The following is an 18368-nucleotide window of genomic DNA, read 5'->3' as shown; positions in this document are numbered from 1 at the left end:
AGCTTTTGATCACATAAATAAATTACATATAATTTATTTAATTTTTAATTGTAATAATATTTCATAGTATTTCTGTTTTTACTGTATTTTTGATCAAATAAATGCAGACTTTGTGAGCAGAAAATACTTTTTGAACAAACTTTTGAACACCTTTGAATATTAGGATTAGTCTTAGAGGGGAAAACAAGTGTAAAACAACATAATCTGTGCAGGAAGGAATCTGAAAAGTAGCAAAAAAATTATAAAGGAAGGCATTCTAAAGAATTAAAATCCCTTAATAAGCACAAACCTGTGGACATGACACTGTCTGTAGTGGAAGAATCTGTGTGTTGATTTCAGGTGTGGGGTCATTCCTGCTGTACTCTGTTCATGAGGGCATTAGAGGAATCCCACTGGACCCTGCAGACAAGTCCGATGCCCTGGTACCGGTTTCAGGCACTTCACTCGCCGTCGGGATTGATTTTCATGCCGGTGAGTCTCAACACTCCTGATTTATGTTTTCAGATTTACACTCTACGGCCACATTATTTGGTACACCTTGGGTTGGACCCTTTTTTGCCTTCACATCGGCTTCTCCGTGGCAGAGATTCAGCAAGGGGAAAATTCCTCAGAGATTTTGATCCATATTGACATGATCGCATCACGCAGTTGCCACAGATTTATCGGCTGCACATCCATAATGCTCTATTGGGATGCACTATAATTCATGTGCATGTTCTTTCTATTGTCATGTAGATAATGACACCATCTACTGGGTTGACATGGGTTTGAGCACCATTAGCAGAGCCAAGAGAGATCAAACGTGGAGAGAGGACGTCATTACTAACGGCATCGGGCGCGTGGAGGGCATCGCTGTCGACTGGATCGCCGGTGCGTTTTAAGCACTTTTGACACTTTCACATGCATTCAGAGCATTATTACAATACTGATCCATAAATTGACCTTGTTCCTGTCTGCTGTGTGCTGTAGGCAACATCTATTGGACGGACCAGGGCTTTGATGTGATTGAGGTGGCCAGATTAAACGGCTCGTTTCGATATGTGGTCATCTCCCAAGGACTGGACAAACCTCGGGCCATTACTGTGCATCCTGAGAAAGGGTAAGATATGCGTGACCCTGACTTCCTGTCTTTTATTGTGAGTTTCTGCTGCATGAATGAAGCATTGGTGGTTGTGTGTGTGCAGGTATCTGTTTTGGACGGAGTGGGGTCAGTATCCACGTATAGAAAGATCTCGTCTGGACGGATCAAATCGAGCCGTGCTGGTGAACGTCAGCATTAGCTGGCCCAACGGCATATCCGTTGACTATCAGGTGCATATGACACATTCATGTCTTTATAACACAGTTGTTTTAAACTAAGGACTAGGCGGTGTAACGATTCACTCATTGCATCAATCGCAAATCCTGCCAGTGCATATGCATTGATCTTGAAACATACATTTTTGAATCATGAATAGTTTGATTTGGTCAATAATTGATTTAGGGCGCCTTCATTGTTTGAAAACCTCACTGCTGTTTTCTATAAGATAAAGTAGGCCTATTGCTGTTTTACAGATATCATTATGTATTTGGGTGCTAAACACCCTCAAAAGAAAAAGCAAGAGCACCATCAGTTTTTTGTGCTCTGGTGAATGTAAAATGTTTTTAATTCTCGAGTTACAAATGTAACCTCGGTCCCCTGAGAAGGGGAACAAGACACTGCGTCCTAGGATGCTAATGGGGGAAAGCTTAACCCCAACCGGTGTCTGAAGCATATGTTTAAACGTGACAATTGTAATGGCCGGCGACAGCATATGACGTCACTACTAGTGCAACCGTGAGATATAAAGAGGGCGCCTAGAGAACATGTCATCCACTTCTTCATCTGAAGGGACCATGCAGGCAGTCCAGAAGCATGGAAACGAGATGCACCTCTCATTGGAATGTCTCATTTCACTTTTCAGGGAACCAAGGTTACATTTGTAACCCGAGACATTCCCTTTCGAATGGGAACTTGCACTGTGTCCTGGGACACTAATAAAGGAACAAATGTCCTCTCTGTCATGCTGAGGGGAATGTATGCCAGATTGGCTGTGACTAAGCACAAGAATAAAAACTCAAAAGGCCTAACTGCCAGAGTTAAATTCTCAGAAGGTACACACCAGTATTTCGCTGTCACATTGACAATTACTCGCTACGGTCATTGCCTGAGCTACATGCCTCAATGAGCAAGTACAATCTTACCATTCACCTCGCAAGGTCACATGGAAGGACTTGACCCAGGGCAGAGCTCAAAGGCTTGTAATCATTTATCCTAGGAAAAAATTCCTCTAAGGGAATATGACCAGAGACAAAAAGGGACCTTGGCCTGTCACTTTCAGGGGACCCAAGCATGGACCCCTAGAACCACTAGGGAGGCTGACTTCGTTCTATCTTAATCCTGTCAGCCTACAACCTTTCTGTTTAACAGAATCTCTATACTTAACCCTCTATCAGAGGCCTCGAATGAGAAGGTTTTGCATTACGGCAATAACCACAACACATCGGATTCCAGAGATGGGCGTCCTGGGGAGCAAGACTCAACATAACGAACCTTCAAGCGAGGGGATTGACACTGTTGGTCCTGGAAACCCCTTTCTGGATAAGCAGAGCTTAAAAATAGCTCTGGGGAAGCTGAGTACTCTGCATAGTGACCCTCAATAAGGGGTGTACCTACCAAGCTCTACTAAAGCAAGTCTATCAAGGAGGCTCACAAATAATCATTCAGCCTGATACTATTTTGCTTATAAAGAGGCGATAGGAAGGCCTATCGTTATCCAGCCCCGGGGAGCTAAGTACTCTGTATACAACCCCTCTCAAATTAATGGAGTACTATACAGACTCGACCACAAGGACCGCTCTGACATAGCGAGAGGAGCAGAGTACTGTATTTAGCTTCACTCTCGACCGAGGGGAGAAATGGCCAAGCTCTGGAGCCAGTTATAAAGGAGGCTCCTGAAGAGCCCTACAACTTAATACCGATCTACAGAGGTCTAAGGAGCCGCTTGTATTTCAGCCAGCTCAACCTGAAGTCCGCTTGTCAAGGAGGCCCAAAGAGGGCCAACAACTCAGCAAACCTAACTCTAGCAGCAAAAGTACTAAAGGAGGCTGACACAAAGCCTCCCAGCTTGGATTAACTCCTGAACATAGCCCCAATTAGCAAAGTACTCAGCATAACGACCCTCTAAATGAGGAGAGTACTAAATATGCTTATTCAAGAAGCCAGATTATCAAGGAGGCAACAAAGAAAGCCTACTACTTGAGAACTGTCATAAGCATGTGCATGAAGCTTTAGAGAGGAGAGTACTCAATATAATGACCCTCTAATGGCGCTTTTCCACTACACAGTACCAGCTCGCCTCGGCTCGGCTCGACTCGACTCGACTCGGCTCTGTTTGGTTTTCCACTGTGTAAAAGTTGTACCTGTACCTGCTTCCAGGTCCTTTTTTTCGTACCACCGCCGGCGAGGTTCTAAGCGAGCTGAGGCGAGCCGAGGCGATACTAAAATGTGACGTGAAAACAAGGCAGACTGCTGATTGGTCAGAGAGAATCGTCACTATTCACTGCGTCATCATTGCACGCGCCAGACGGAGTATCCTGAATAAAAAACAACAAAAACAAAAACAGCATACACTCGATTTCCTCCATTGTCCTGTGTTTGTGGGTAGCGGGTGTATCTCGCGCGTCTCGTGTAAAAGATTAAGTCACGGCAGTTTCCTGCGACGTCGCTATGACGACCAGGTACTATTGTGGAGGTACTATCTGCAATGGAAAACGGAGCGAAAAGCGAGCCGAGCCGAGACGAGGCGAGTCGAGTCGAGTTGAGCTGGTACTGGTAATGGAAAAGCGCCATAAGTGAGGGGAGTACTTATTTAGACTCAACCTAAGCATATTAGGCACAGGACACCTGTGACACAGAGCTCTAAGAAGCAAAGCACTCTCTATGATGACCCTCAAAAATGTGGGGAGTACTAAAAACGGAGCTCAAGGAGCAGAGGCCTGAACACAAACAACTCTCTTGGCCTAACCATACTCGTTGCTCCATAGACAGTCTAACGCAGAGACTCATTTTACCAAAGATTCAAATTTTTAGACAGCAGGATGACTCTCTAAAATGAGAGGAAGCCTAATAACACTCAAACCTAAAAGACAGATAACAGAAGAGGCTCCAAAAAGAGGCTACTCCTAATGCAACTGTCAGCACAGAGCTCTGCAAGCGAAGCCTTAACAGAACGACTCTCTAAAACAAGAGGAGGCCTATCAGTGTTTCTTTAAAACAGGACCAGAGGAAGCTCCAAAGAGCCTATGACTCTCAAAGCTACTGTGTAACAAGGCTCTGAGAGCGAGGTTTCAGCCAGAACAACTCTCTAAAAGAGAGGAGACCTACAACCCTCTAGCCAAAAGCGTTTCTTAAGAAACTTCGAAGAGCCAGTGTATTGATAACACTGTTGCACGGAGCTCTGGAGAGTGGAGGCTCCCGTCCGGAGACTCTCTATAACGAGAGGAAGCCTAACAACACTCAACCCCAAAGAGACAGTCAACAGAGGAGGCTCCTAAGACCACACCATTACTCCTGTCTGTATGGAGCTCTAAGAATGGTTACTTAGCAAGAGGAGGTTTGATCTATCCAACAGATAATACCACTAAAGAGACTCACAAAAAGAATCATCTCAGGTAAAAAATACATAACTAGAGTTCTGGGGAACGAAGGACTCAGCAGGACGACTCTCTAAAACAAGAGGAGTCTAAGCTCAACCCTAGAGGCAGTTATCCGAGGAGGCTACAACTCAAGGTATTGCCTAAGCACAGCGCAGGCCTCTGCAGAACGAATCTCCCACTGAGAGGAGGCCAGACGGACTATAAACTAATCTAGGGCAATCTAAGCTGAGGAGGCTCTGAGGAGGTGATGGGGGGGAGGGGGGCTGAGGAGAAAAAAGAGAGGCCGGATGTAATAACCCTCATTTAAAGCAAAGCAAAATAATGGGTATAATAATTTTTTTTTCTTTTTTTTTTTTCTCACTTTGTCCACCATCTTGAGGAGATTTTTTATTTCACTTTTCTGCAAAGCATACATGCAATGCTGACTTATTTTTTTCTTCCTTTATTCTGGGATTGTCTTGTGTATGATGGAGAAGTCATGCCTATAATCCTGTCTAGACCAAAGCAACTTCCTCTTAATTACTGAAATCTCAATATAGATGCACTGTAAACACAATAACACACACTGTACATGCAGTAAATGTCCTGATCATTATCCATGTGTCCTATAGGAAGATATGCTGTACTGGTGTGACGCACGTACGGATAAGATCGAGCGCATTAACTTGGAGACGGGGGAGAACAGAGAGGTGGTGCTGTCCAGCAACAACATGGACATGTTCTCCGTATCTGTGTTTGAGAGCTACATATACTGGAGTGACCGGTCAGTGCACCATATTTGTACACCTCCACCCATTAATGCCTCCTCACAGAAATCATCTTCCTCTTTATTGTTTTTGCACAGAGCCAACATGAAGATTAATCTACAGGATTTATTGAGTTTTTGATATAACTTTATTTTATTTGCTAACCCTATTTAAAGAGCCTTTGAACTTTGTCCCAACAGATAAGTATTTTTCTTTTTTTAGGACTCATGCGAATGGTTCAATAAAGCGCGGCAGTAAAGACAACGCAACAGATTCAGTGAGTCTGAGGACGGGCATCGGCGTCCAACTCAAAGACATCAAGGTTTTTAACAGAGCACGACAGCAAGGTGGGTGTTATCTGACTTGGCTCTTAACAGAAATGTGCAGGAACACAACATAAATTATCATGTACAGAATTGTTAGGAATGTGAATGTTATTATTTGTTTTACCGTTGCATTGCTACATTCTTGATTCTGACTGGTTATCACATGTTCCATGTTCCACTTGGTTCCAAATTGTTCCAAATTGCAGTTTCGTTGCACTTATAAGTTATTTTGTGTAATTGGTGTCTAAAGGGTCAAAGACAAGGTCATGGAAAAATATATTGACCTATCTAGCACTTAATTCAAAAATGCATGAAAAATTGCAAATGAAAATTCTTTCATATATTTCTTTCCTTACGTTTTTATAAGAAATTCATTTTATGTTGAAAATAAAAATAATTTGCCACTAAAAAGTAAATCTTGAAAATAATATATAATAATAAAAATCGTATTATCTTTAAGTTTTTAAATAACATGCAATATGCTACAGTATTATATGCAAATTATTATTGAATATTAATATTCTATATTGCATTTCTATATTGTTTCAAACAAATCTCTTCACAGGAACTAATGTCTGCAAGAACAACAACGGTGGCTGCCAACAACTCTGTCTTTTCCGTGGAAATGCACAGCGAACGTGTGCTTGCGCTCACGGAATGCTAGCCGAGGACAGTCAGAGTTGCCGTGACTACGACGGATACCTGCTGTATTCAGAACGTACCATACTAAAGAGTGTGCACTTATCAGACGAAAATAACCTCAACGCACCCATCAAACCGTTTGAAGACCCCGACCACATGAAAAACGTCATCGCGCTAACCTTCGATTACCGCGGAGGAGGCGGAAAAGGAGCAAATCGGATCTTCTACAGCGACATCCACTTTGGGAATATTCAACAAATCAATGACGACGGGTCAGATCGGAAGACGGTGGTTGAGAGTAAGTTTCAAATAATTAAAATAATCTTCTTTAAAGAGGCCCTTTTATGCCCTTTTTCAAAGTCTTGATGTTGTTTTTAGGCTCTACTAGAATAGGTTTTCATGCTTGAATGTTGATTATTTTCCCCATATTCTCCATTGTTGCAGCTCCTCTCTTCCCAGGCTGTCAGTAACGCTCTGGGGTGTGTTTCCCGAAAGCAAAGTTAGCCAACTATGTTCGCAAGTTCTGTCATTATCAGCAGTTCAACGAGTCTGTGTTTCCCAAAACCATCGTTCTAACGAACATTCGCAAACAGCATCGCAGAGTTGTGTGTTTGGAGCGACGGCTCTCAACCTGTGATTAGAAGCAGAGTTTCTTGTTTGCATGACATGTGGACTTAATTAATCCTTATCTTGAGCAAAATAAGCAAGCCGACATTCAGTGCAATCTGTATCTTTTATTTAGAATACATACAAATGTAATTTACATCTTTTCGTTTTTCAAGAGATTTAAAGCGTTGTTTTTGAAGAGTGCGCATGTGTGAATGTACTTTAATTAGCCTACAATTGAATCTGGAAATAAAGCAAAATAGCATTAATTCGATCTCAAACAGATTCATTAGAAGAAGTTATTACTCCACCACCTGCATGACATCGTGGTTCAGTGACCAATTTGCGACAATATGGTTTCAGGAAACAGTCGCTACTAGCTAGTTGGTTTGTTCAACGACGCATCGTACTATGGTAGTTAAGCAGCGAGTTATGTCGTTGTTTGGGAAACACACCCCAGGTTAGTTCCTGTCTCTATGAAGCCCCTCCTTCTGAAAAGCACACTGTGCTCTGATTGGTCTGCTGGATCAGTGTGTTGTGATTGGTCGAGCGCTTCGAGTGTGTTTGGGAAATGTCCCGCCCCTTACCATAACCACCAGTTTAACACACTACTAACTAACTCAACCAGGCCCCGCCTCTTTATTCTGCGTATGAATTATTTAAATGAGGAATCTTGTGACGTGTTCGTTCCCGGAAGAAACTCAAGACTACAATGGAGGCGTTTCAGAGAGTTCAGAAACACTGACACTGATATAGAGAAATAAAAATAAAAAGCTTTTTTATGGACCCTTACATTTTGAGCTTCGTCGCATAAAGGCAGTTACATGCTGTTCACTAGAGGAGTAACGGCTCCAAATATTATTTACATTTAGTGCCCCTATAATGCTATTTTAAAGGTTCCTGATTTTGTTTTGGAGTCTCCTACAACAGGTTTATAAGCATCACAGCTCAAAAAACACTTAATTTCCTCATAATCTCCACTGGAGCATCAGCTCTATTCTCTCAGTGTCTGAAACGGTTCGATCAAGGATTCAGTCTCTCTAAACCCCGCCTCTCTGAGAGCTGCTCTGCTCTGATTGGTCAGATAACTCAGTCTGTTGTGATTGGTCGACCGTGTCAGAAACCAAACGCTCATTATCATATCTGAATTTCAGATCTGGATCTTCCTCAGCTCTTGATACTCAGTGATACGAACAGTAACGATGGCGTCGGTTTTACCATATCAATCTCATCAAAGTGGATTTGCTTTGTCAGCAGAAAACAGCGTCTTCTCCACATGAACAACACAAACCAAACTCTTCCAGTCTCAGATAAACTACAGTGTTTGAGGGTCAGAGTAGACATTGTTCACGGCAGCCAATGAAGAACATAGACTGGCATTATGCAAATCTGTTACAAACCTACGCAGATTCAGCAGGAAGTGAGACTGGAGTTACTGACCACTCGTTTCAGGCCGTTCAGAGTCTTTTGCTGCTTTGAATCAATCTGTATTGTATTAAGCGCTATATAAATAAAGGTGACTTGACTTTTGAGAGACAATAACTAAATGCAGACCTTTTACATTCACAGCAATATCACACACTACATGAAAGGTAATATCTGAAAATGCAAAATAGGGGTACTTTAAATTATTTGTGAAATTAGTACATAGTAAGATGGTCAATTGCAATTGTCTTATTATTCTCTCCATTTTAGAAAGAGTTGGAGATATCTTGGAGATACAGGAATTGAGATGTACACAAAATTATATATGGAAATGCTCAAGGGCAGACTTATTTTACGATACACCAAAACGTATGCGTCAATTCGGATGACATCAGTACACACACCATATATCTGTAAACGGCCAATTGGATGGAGACCGCAAAATTTGTTGTTGTTGCTGTTGCTGCACATTTTCACTTTGTTGATAACAGAATGGTCCAAAAAGTGGATGGAAACCTGTCTATAGTTATTTTGCTCAGCCCAAAGCAAGTCCATGTGTTGTGTGTGATATGTTGTTTTGATCGCAGCATCAACTCTCCATTAGCAGCTCACAGCTGGAGAAAGAACAAGTCAAACACTGAATCATTGCTCTAGCCGGCGGACACACAATCAAACAGGACTGGGAAAGTCTGGAGTCACGGACTGTTCCTTTGTGAGAACACAATAAACTCATTCTTTCATAAGACTTTTGGCTTTCACAGCAAGAGAATCGAGCAAAGAAAGATGTGCGTATCTGTTTATTCTTCTGTTGCCACAAACACCAAATGAATGAAGGATAATTATGATAATTGCAAACTCTCGACCGAAATACCTCCTTAAAGAATGTTGGCTTCCTTTTGCTGAAGTGAAAAAGTTTGTCCGTCTGAAACTACAATCAAATCCAGATTCATTCTATCCTTTAGCTTTAGTTACTCTTATTTTAGGCAGAGACGTGGTTTTGAACAATATTGTTTGAGTTTTATAGATTCATTTGTAGAGTCTAGCCCTTTATAAGTATATTATCCATTTGATTTGACTTTTTTAGTGGCACATTTAAACAGTATATGGAGGATCCCAAAATCATTTATTTAGTTAATTCCAGTCAATTCAATAAAAGACTCAATCTTACCTTTAGCTAACTGGATAAAACCCAAAACAATTACAAGTTTATGAAAAGCAAATAATATACATAAGACAAATCCTCTACTTGCAAACATAGTTTTCTCTAAAGGCAGGATATTTTTATAGTAAGTTGCAACATGTAGGAATGCTTTAGCTTATGTAGTAATAAATGTTTTATTGAAATGGGTAAAGTACTAAATGAATCTGGGCTTTCAGGCACTCATACTATTTCACTGCTGACTATGAAAAATAGTTGAAATATCATCCAGGAATGTTGTACGTCAAATATTGTAACCATCTGACAGAGTTATATAGAAAATTAATTTCATCAGAATTCATGCACTTTGATGCATTTACAATATTTAATCTTTTGGTCTTTTTTTAAGGGCTAAATGCTTTTTTCTTACCATGTGGTTTTCATTTCTCTGGCTAAGAACCGGTTATGTAATTAAAGCCAGGAGTAAATCTAGCATTAAAAAACACATGTCAGTTCTTGCGTCTCTGGACCAATCATGGTAATGATTGAACAAACAAACCCCCCTCCCCCTGTTTTTCATGGTTGTTATGTCTGGATATAATTTAATCATGACTAACACGCATATTTGGATATTGCCTGTAAACGTGGTGCAAAATAGATGGTTAACGAGTTATTTCCACATGGATGTGAAGCTTTTCGTCAGATGATTCTATATATTTATCCGTGAGAAACTCAATCTCAGATGAGTTATTAATTTGGTAAGTCGCGTTATGAATGCGCCCATTCTGTAATAACACACTAAAACACATACAAATTACAATGATTAACTAAATAATTCATACCATTATATTAAAAAATTATATGATCAATAAGTTATGACAACGTGTTTTAACATTGCTTTAACTCATTAAAATAAGTTAAGCAATTTTCAACTTTTTAAGTTATGCAATATTCAACTAATTTAAGTAGGGCTGGGACGATACACCTATCTCCTGATTCGATATTATCACGATGTATTGTGTTTTTTTTAAGAATTGCGATTCTACAAGAATTAACACTAGACCATGGGGAAAGTTAAATCATACACTTATACAGACATGTACATGTATAAGATGAGTCATATTTACAAAATCAATTCATCACATTTTTCTGACTTATTTTAGAAGCATCATACAGTACTACATTCTCTTTAATAGATGATTCAATAACAAATAAATTTTTTAACAGTCACTACAATGTAATCGATAAATGCGTTATTTTAAGCACCATGTTTTTATCAAAAGCTGATTTCAGCGGCAGCGCCAACACAGATTTGAATGTTGCAATATGATTTTGTCAAAGGTTTAATAGACAGACGAAATGGAGGAAGATCGCGTGGGTGTTTGAATTGAGATCACAGTTTTTTAAAGATGAATCGTGCAGCTCTACTGTCTTCTCTCTCTCAGCATTCAGTCTCGCGACGCTTTCACGCGTCCACTTATATTACGTCACTCAACACTCAAAGAAAACGACACATTTGTTGAAACGAAAGTGGCTAACATCTGTCAACCTCATCTATAAGCAAGGGCAAAAATAAAGCAATTTAATTTGAATTAATATCGATTCTGTAATAAAAAAAATCGATTTTAAAATCGTTAAAAAGATCGCGATAATTAGGTGAAACGATTTTATTCTCCCAGCCCTACATTTAAGTCAGTTTGATGTCATTTTACTTACACTTCTAACAAGTTTTTTTTACTTCAACAATGATGTTTGCAGGGTTTGAAATTAACACCCACTAAATGCAGGTAAAAATCGACTGTGGCGGGTAACTCTGTCAAATCACGAGCCAATCGGGCGTGTTACTTATGTCAGAGCCCGTCTACGGAGAGCCTACCCACTCCCTATTAAGTCCTATTGTCCCGAATTTTGGTTGTAGTTCCTCCAGAGTTCCACTGGGGGCGATCGCCCATGAGTGCAAAATGAATGGGAGTCTATGGGGCTAGGCGGCTAAATTTGTCTCTTTCACCCGATTGCCGTTGAGAAATCTCAGATTTGATTGTAGGTTTTGCAAGTTCAACATGGGTTATAGGTCGAAAGTTGAATGAAGGAGTACTTATGTCCTTTCGATTTCTTACAGGTTGAGTTGTTGTTGCCCATAACACGCTAGCATTCTGCTAATGAACGCTGATTGGTCAGTGAAGGACTGATTACGACCAGAGATACCGCTTGATGGCATTGTGTGTGTGTGTGTGTGTGTGTGTGTGTGTGTGTGTGTGTGTGTGTGTGTGTGTGTGTGTGTGTGTGTGTGTGTGTGTGTGTGTGTGTGTGTGTGTGTGTGTGTGTGTGTGTGTGTGTGTGTGTGTGTGTATTTTCGGCGTGGTCTTTTAAAACAACAAAACCAAAACTCTTCTAGCACGTGTAGTTACCTGTGTCAGCTGTGTTGTGTGTTTACCTGTGTCAGCTGTGTTGTCGATGCCTCGAGAGAAAAGAAAGTGCAGAGCGCGAAAGCACCAAAGTGACTGAAGGATTGCCGTAAAGCAGTATCTCTGGTCGTACGATGTGTATGACGTCATTGACATTTTAAAAAACGTTTTAAAGCAAATAAGTGACTCTAAAAAATTGAACACCCAGCAATGTGTAATTTCTTTGCATCTCCTTTCGAATACAACATTCAAATTACTAGACAAAAAATGATATCCTGAGAAAAGTGGATTTTGAGGGGTATAGCGCCATAGACCTCCATTCATTCTGCACTCGTCCTGTGAGCGCCCTCATGTGGAGCCAGAGTGGATCTGCAACCAGTTCAGAAGCCGGAAGTTTACTGAGAGTGGAAGTTCTCCCCTTATTAGACATTCTCTGCTTATGTTTACTCACTTTGCTGGGGAAGTTCGTGTAAGCCAAATCTGCACAGATTTAGTGCAAATACTCCACTCGTGAGAGTTAGTAGAAGTTCTGAATGGCCGGTAACTTAAACATTTAGTAGCCAAATTAATTTCAAACCCTGGATGTTTGTCATCTCAATATTGACCAAAGTAATTGTGATTAGGATTCTGGCCATAATCAAGCAGCCCTAAACCATCAGACAAATTCCAAGACAATGTTATCTATTTTTTTCTACAATAATATAGCAGCTAAAATGTCTTTCAATGTTTTCTGTCTGCAGACGTTGGGTCAGTGGAAGGCTTGGCGTATCATAGAGCCTGGGACGCTTTATACTGGACCAGTTACACCACGTCCACCATCACCCGTCACACTGTAGACCAGAGCCGCTGGGGGGCTTTCGACCGGGACGTCGTCGTCACCATGTCAGGAGATGACCACCCTCGAGCATTCGTCCTGGATGAATGTCAGAAGTGAGATTTTTCTGTCCATTCTCTTCATTTCACAACAACTTTCAACATTCAAAACAGTTTTCATGAACCGTTCCCGTTCGGAAGGGGGTCTAGTTGCATTCAGGATGGCATTAGGAAGACATGAAGTTAATATTGCACTCAACATTTGTCACTGACTCCCATTCCTCTGCTGTTCACCAGCTTGATGTTTTGGACGAACTGGAACGAGCAGTCTCCCAGCATCATGCGTGCCCAGCTGTCTGGTGCCAATGTCCTTGTGATCATCGGCAGTGACATTCGCACCCCTAATGGACTCGCCATAGACCACCGTGCGGAGAAGCTCTATTTCTCGGATGCTACGCTTGATAAGATCGAGCGCTGCGAGTATGACGGCACCCACCGTTATGTAAGTTGGAACTTGCACCCATGAGTGTCCAATTTTGTTTAAAGGGGTCATGAACTGGCTTTTAAATTTTTTTTTATATTGTTGTCTGAGGTCAACTTATGACGTTCGCTTGGTTTTTACATTCAAAAACATCAAAATGAATAAGTAATAGGCTACTTTCTACCCTGGTTTTGAGCCTAGCTCCTGTAACGCTCTGTTTTTATGGGCGTGCCGCATTGAAGACTTGGAAGTAAACGCCCACTGCTATGATTGGATAACAGTTTTGCATCTTATAATGAGTTTCATGTAATCCGTGAATCGGTGGGCGGGGCTAAACAGGCAGTGTTGAAGTAGGCGTTGATCTTCTTCTGCGGAGGCGGGGTTTGACACCCTTTGACCTCATAGATCCCCACTTTGAAAAACCTGTCGTTCGCTGAGCCTGGTGTCAATAAAAGCTTTTATTGGACTAACAAGGAAGTTTTCAGTTCTGAAACTAAAAGGATATTCTTATTGTATGATGACCTCTTATATGTCAAAAGCTCAAGGAAAATGTGATTTCTCAGTTCATCACCCCTTTAAGTTAGGCAAGACACTACAGGTAAAAAACTGGTTTTTCATGCACTGGCCGATCTTGGGCTATTTGGCTTCTCATAACGTGCTGTTATATAAACTCCAAAATACACTTTTAGGTGTTTATTTTATTGCTGTTTATCTTTTTGCATCTGTAGATTACAATTACAATACATAAGTTTAAAGACCATGAGTTTTGAGTCAGAAATCTCCACCTAAGTACAGCACACTCCTGTTTTATTCCTATCTTTATCCTGAAGGGTTTTACTCTGAGGAAAACTTGTAATATATTTTTTCTTTTCAATTCTTAACGTAATCAATGATCTGGGGAAGTATGGTAATATCTAATAGTTTTCTGCTGTGACTGATTTAGTACAGTTCATTGAAAATTTAATTTTTGCTGACCTCAATATTGTCTATTTCAGTTTTATGAATTCAATTGATTAGACATGCTTTTTGATTATTAAAATGAATTAAAATCCAGAAAAAATTTAATTGAGAAAAAATGGTAACACTTTACAAAAAGGTGTCATTTGTTAATATTTGTTAATTTGTAAAATAAAAAAATACTTCTGCAATTATTAATCTTAGTTAATATTAATTCCAAGATTTACTAATACATTATTAAAATTCAAAAGTTACTTTAAGTATCTGTTAATATTATTTAATGAACCTGAGCTGACATGAACTATCAATGAACATTTTATTTGTATTAACTAACATTAAAAAGAAGAATAAAGAAGAATAACTGCAGGAAATGTGTTGCACATTGTTAGTTAATATTATAATAATGCATTAACTAATGGGACTTTATTGTAAAGTGTTACCCTTTTGAGGCCCTAAATGGTTGTTTTTTTCTGACTACTTCATAATTCCAGTCAGAAAGTTTAGAAGAATCAGTCCATTTAGTATTAAAATGTTAAAATAATAATTAATAATGATAATTAAAATATAATAATTTCTGGGGCAATAAATTGTCTAACAAAAATTGTTATTTGTGTTCAACTTCAAAATGGAAAACATTTAAAATGTCAAGACTTCTGCTCTGCATGTGTCGTGACTCCTGTAGGTGGTTCTGAAGAACGAGCCAGTGCATCCCTTCGGCCTGGCCGTGTACGGTGACCACATCTTCTGGACCGACTGGGTGCGCAGAGCCGTCCTCAGAGCCGACAAGTACGTCGGTGGAGAAATGAAGGTGCTAAGAGCTGACATCCCACAACAGCCAATGGGGATCGTCGCTGTGGCCAACGACACAAATAGCTGTGAGTGAACGAGCGTAATGGCAGCGTGGTCAAGAGTGCTTTAAAGCAAGTGTGTGAGAGAGCGATTGCCTTACAGTGTCCTGTCAGCTCAACCGCGTAATTATGTGCCAAAAGTAATCAGTGATTGTCACAGAACCGAGAAGAACTCTATAACACTGGGGAATGACACCATCACACACAATCAATATCTATCATCATGCTTCTCGAAGTGTGATAGAAGCAATTCTCAAGCACTCAAACCCCCAAAAACAACATCTCTGAAGACCCCTGTTTACTGTCCACCCAACCAAAGTGTGAACCGGACCGAAACTGAGAAATAGCAAATAATGATAGATTTGAAAACGTTATCAGCTAAAATATTTCTTCCATTAAATACCCTGTATTTCTTGGAAATATGAAGTAAAATCAAAACAGGCTGAAAACTCTGTCATGTTTACTTTAAAATCATCATATCCTGGATAATGCTGATGTCCTGTCTTCTGAACATCCGATGAAATGAAACTGCAGTCGACTCTTTCCAAATCATAACTATGAGCTCATCATCATGTAATCATACATATTTACAGATTTAAAGAATTAAGCAGACCTGCCCTATTGAATAACAGTGAACTGAACTACATCAGAATGTGAGGGTTAGCCACTCATAACAGAGGTCATTTGCATACAGAGGTCTTAAAGGTACAGTAGCGAGAACAGGCTTTTTAACTGAGAGTCACAGAGTTTGTATAAAATGGACATGAAGAACTAAATTATAAGACACATGAAATTCTTTGTTCTGCTGAACACAAAATATGATATTTTAAAGGATGTTGGTAAGCAGACAGTTGATGGACCCCATTGACTGGTTTCCAACATCCTTTAAAATTTCTTCTTTTGTGTTCAGCAGAACATCATACAGGTTCGGAACAACTTGAGGGTGAGTAGATGATGACAGAATTTAGATTTTCGGGTGAACTGTCCCTTTAAAGGGATACTCCACTTTAAAATGAAAATTCTGTCATCATATACTCACCCTCATGTTGTTTCAATCCTTTATGTATTTCTTTCTTCTGCTGAACAGAAAGGAAGATATTTAGAAGAATGTCAGTAACCAGACAGTTTCTGGTACCATTGACTTCCATAGTATATTTTTTCCTACTATGGAAGTCAATGGTACCAGAAACTGTGTGGTTACTCACATTCTTCTAAATATCTTCCTTTCTGTTCAGCAGAAGAAAGAAATACATAAAGGATTGAAACAACATGAGGGTGAGTATATGATGACAGAATTTTCATTTTAAAGTGGAGTATCCCTTTAAGTGTGGTCAGAAACCCCATCTACACACCACTGTGAGAACTGAGTGTTTACGTGTGTGTGCTGTGAATAGCGAACAGTTTTCTGTAAATCTGTGTGCAAATGGGCAGTGAATTTTAAATGGGTATTTGTATCTGTGTGTGTGTTTCATGAAGGGGTGCATAATAATGTTCTTGTGACCTCTCAATGTCAAGAGCTTCTGAAGATGGTAAATTCCTGTGTGTGTGTGTGGTTGTGCGTGTGTGTCTGTGTATGTGTGTGCGTGTGTGTCTGTGTGTGCGTGTGTGTGTTTGTGTGTGTGTGTGCGTGCGTGCGTGTGTGTGTGCAGGTGAGTTCTCGCCCTGTCGGGTGAATAACGGCGGCTGTCAGGACCTGTGTCTGCTCTCATCCGATGGACGGGTGAACTGTAGCTGTCGTGGAGAGAGGAAACTCCTGGAGGACAACACCTGCATCGGTGAGAGACCGCGGACAAGCACACACTCCGTACTTTGGACGTCTGCTTACGCCATTACTGTCATTAAAACAAACCGTTCACAGTTACCTGATGATATCAGGGTGAAAAGAATCCCGTACAGAGACGGGCCTGAACTTCCCTGCTCAAAAACACAAGTAAATTAGGAAGATCAGTGATATGTCATTCCAAACCCATATGACTTCTGTTAATCTTCGAAACACAAATTAAGATATTTTCAATGAAACCTGAGAGATTTCTGTCCCTCTATTGAACGTCCATCTCACCAAAGCTTTCAAGCTTCAAAAAGTTCATAAAGAGATTGTACAAGTAATCCATGTGAATCGAGTCTTCTGAAGAGACAATCATTTTACTTGATGAACAGATTTAATTCAGGCTTGTATATCCATATAACCAGTGATCCACACATACATATTCAACACATGATAATTACATGTATTAAATGTTTGAAGGAATGTTGACAGTTGTGGTCTTGTGGTCCAGCTCAGAACACGTCGTGCAGCAGTATGGATGACTTCGAGTGTGGGAATGGAGACTGCATCAAATACACACTCACCTGTGACGGCATGGCCCACTGCAAAGACAAGTCAGACGAGAAGCAGTCCTACTGCAGTGAGTGTGTGTGTGTGTGTTCATGACTCATGTGGACTCGTGGCACTGTGGAGACCTGAACTGAGGTCCCCATGAGGAAACAAGCTTATAAATCATACAGAATGAGTTGTGTAAGGGCAGAGAATATACGGTTTGTACAGTATAAACACCATTACGACCATGGAGAGTCCTCAGAAAGATAGTAAACGTGTGTGTGTGTGTGTGTGTGTGTGTGTGTGTGTGTGTGTGTGTGTGTGTGTGTGTGTGTGTGTGTGTGTGTGTGTGTGTGTGTGTGTGTGTGTGTGTGTGTGTGTAATGAATCCTCACAGCAGATGTGTCGCTCTAACAGTGTGTGTTTGTCTTCAGCTAACCGTGTGTGTAAGAAGGGCTACAAGCGCTGTGTGAACGGACGCTGTGTCAGTCACAGTCACTGGTGTAATGGCCGGGATGATTGCGGTGATAACTCTGATGAACTCTTCTGTAATGGTAAGACCACCTGTTCGTATACACTATTCCTTTGCTACACTGGCAGTTAAAAGTTTGGAATAATTCAGATTTAAAGAAGTCTCTTCTGCCCCCCAAGGCTGCATTTATTTGATAAAAAATACAGTAAAAACAGTAATATTGTGAAATATGATTACAATTTAAAACAGATGTTTTCTATGTGAATATATAGTAAAGTGTAATTTATCAAAGCTGCATTTTCAGCATCATTACTCCAGTCTGCAGTGTCACATGATCCTTCAGAAATCACTCTAATATGATGATTTGATGCTCAAGAAACATTTCTGATTATTAGCAATGTTTTTGCTGCTTTATATTTTTGTGAAAACCATTCAAAAGTTTCAGGTAAGTGAGATATAAAAAGAAAATAAATTGATACTTTTAGTCAACATGGATGCATCAAATTGATCAAAAGT

At 40.3% G+C, this 18368-nt stretch overlaps 1 protein-coding gene across 1 annotated transcript in view; it reads left to right on the top strand.

Moving 5' to 3' along the window:
- The window catches only part of lrp1aa (low density lipoprotein receptor-related protein 1Aa), a 223070-nt gene that overhangs the window by 133017 nt on the left and 71685 nt on the right, over positions 1–18368 (top strand). Inside the window, exons 35-47 of the mRNA XM_082156602.1 lie at positions 340–471; positions 736–870; positions 970–1099; positions 1185–1311; positions 5289–5440; positions 5646–5770; positions 6315–6689; positions 12706–12895; positions 13076–13280; positions 14899–15091; positions 16714–16839; positions 17341–17469; positions 17815–17934. Coding sequence (XP_082012728.1) covers positions 340–471; positions 736–870; positions 970–1099; positions 1185–1311; positions 5289–5440; positions 5646–5770; positions 6315–6689; positions 12706–12895; positions 13076–13280; positions 14899–15091; positions 16714–16839; positions 17341–17469; positions 17815–17934 — 2139 coding nt within the window. The remainder of the gene's footprint in view (positions 1–339; positions 472–735; positions 871–969; positions 1100–1184; positions 1312–5288; positions 5441–5645; positions 5771–6314; positions 6690–12705; positions 12896–13075; positions 13281–14898; positions 15092–16713; positions 16840–17340; positions 17470–17814; positions 17935–18368) is intronic.

Source organism: Leuciscus leuciscus (genome assembly GCF_965113295.1).
Source record: "Leuciscus leuciscus genome assembly, chromosome: 23".
NCBI classification, from domain to species: domain Eukaryota; kingdom Metazoa; phylum Chordata; class Actinopteri; order Cypriniformes; family Leuciscidae; genus Leuciscus; species Leuciscus leuciscus.
This window is presented reverse-complemented; position numbering and strand designations above follow the sequence as displayed.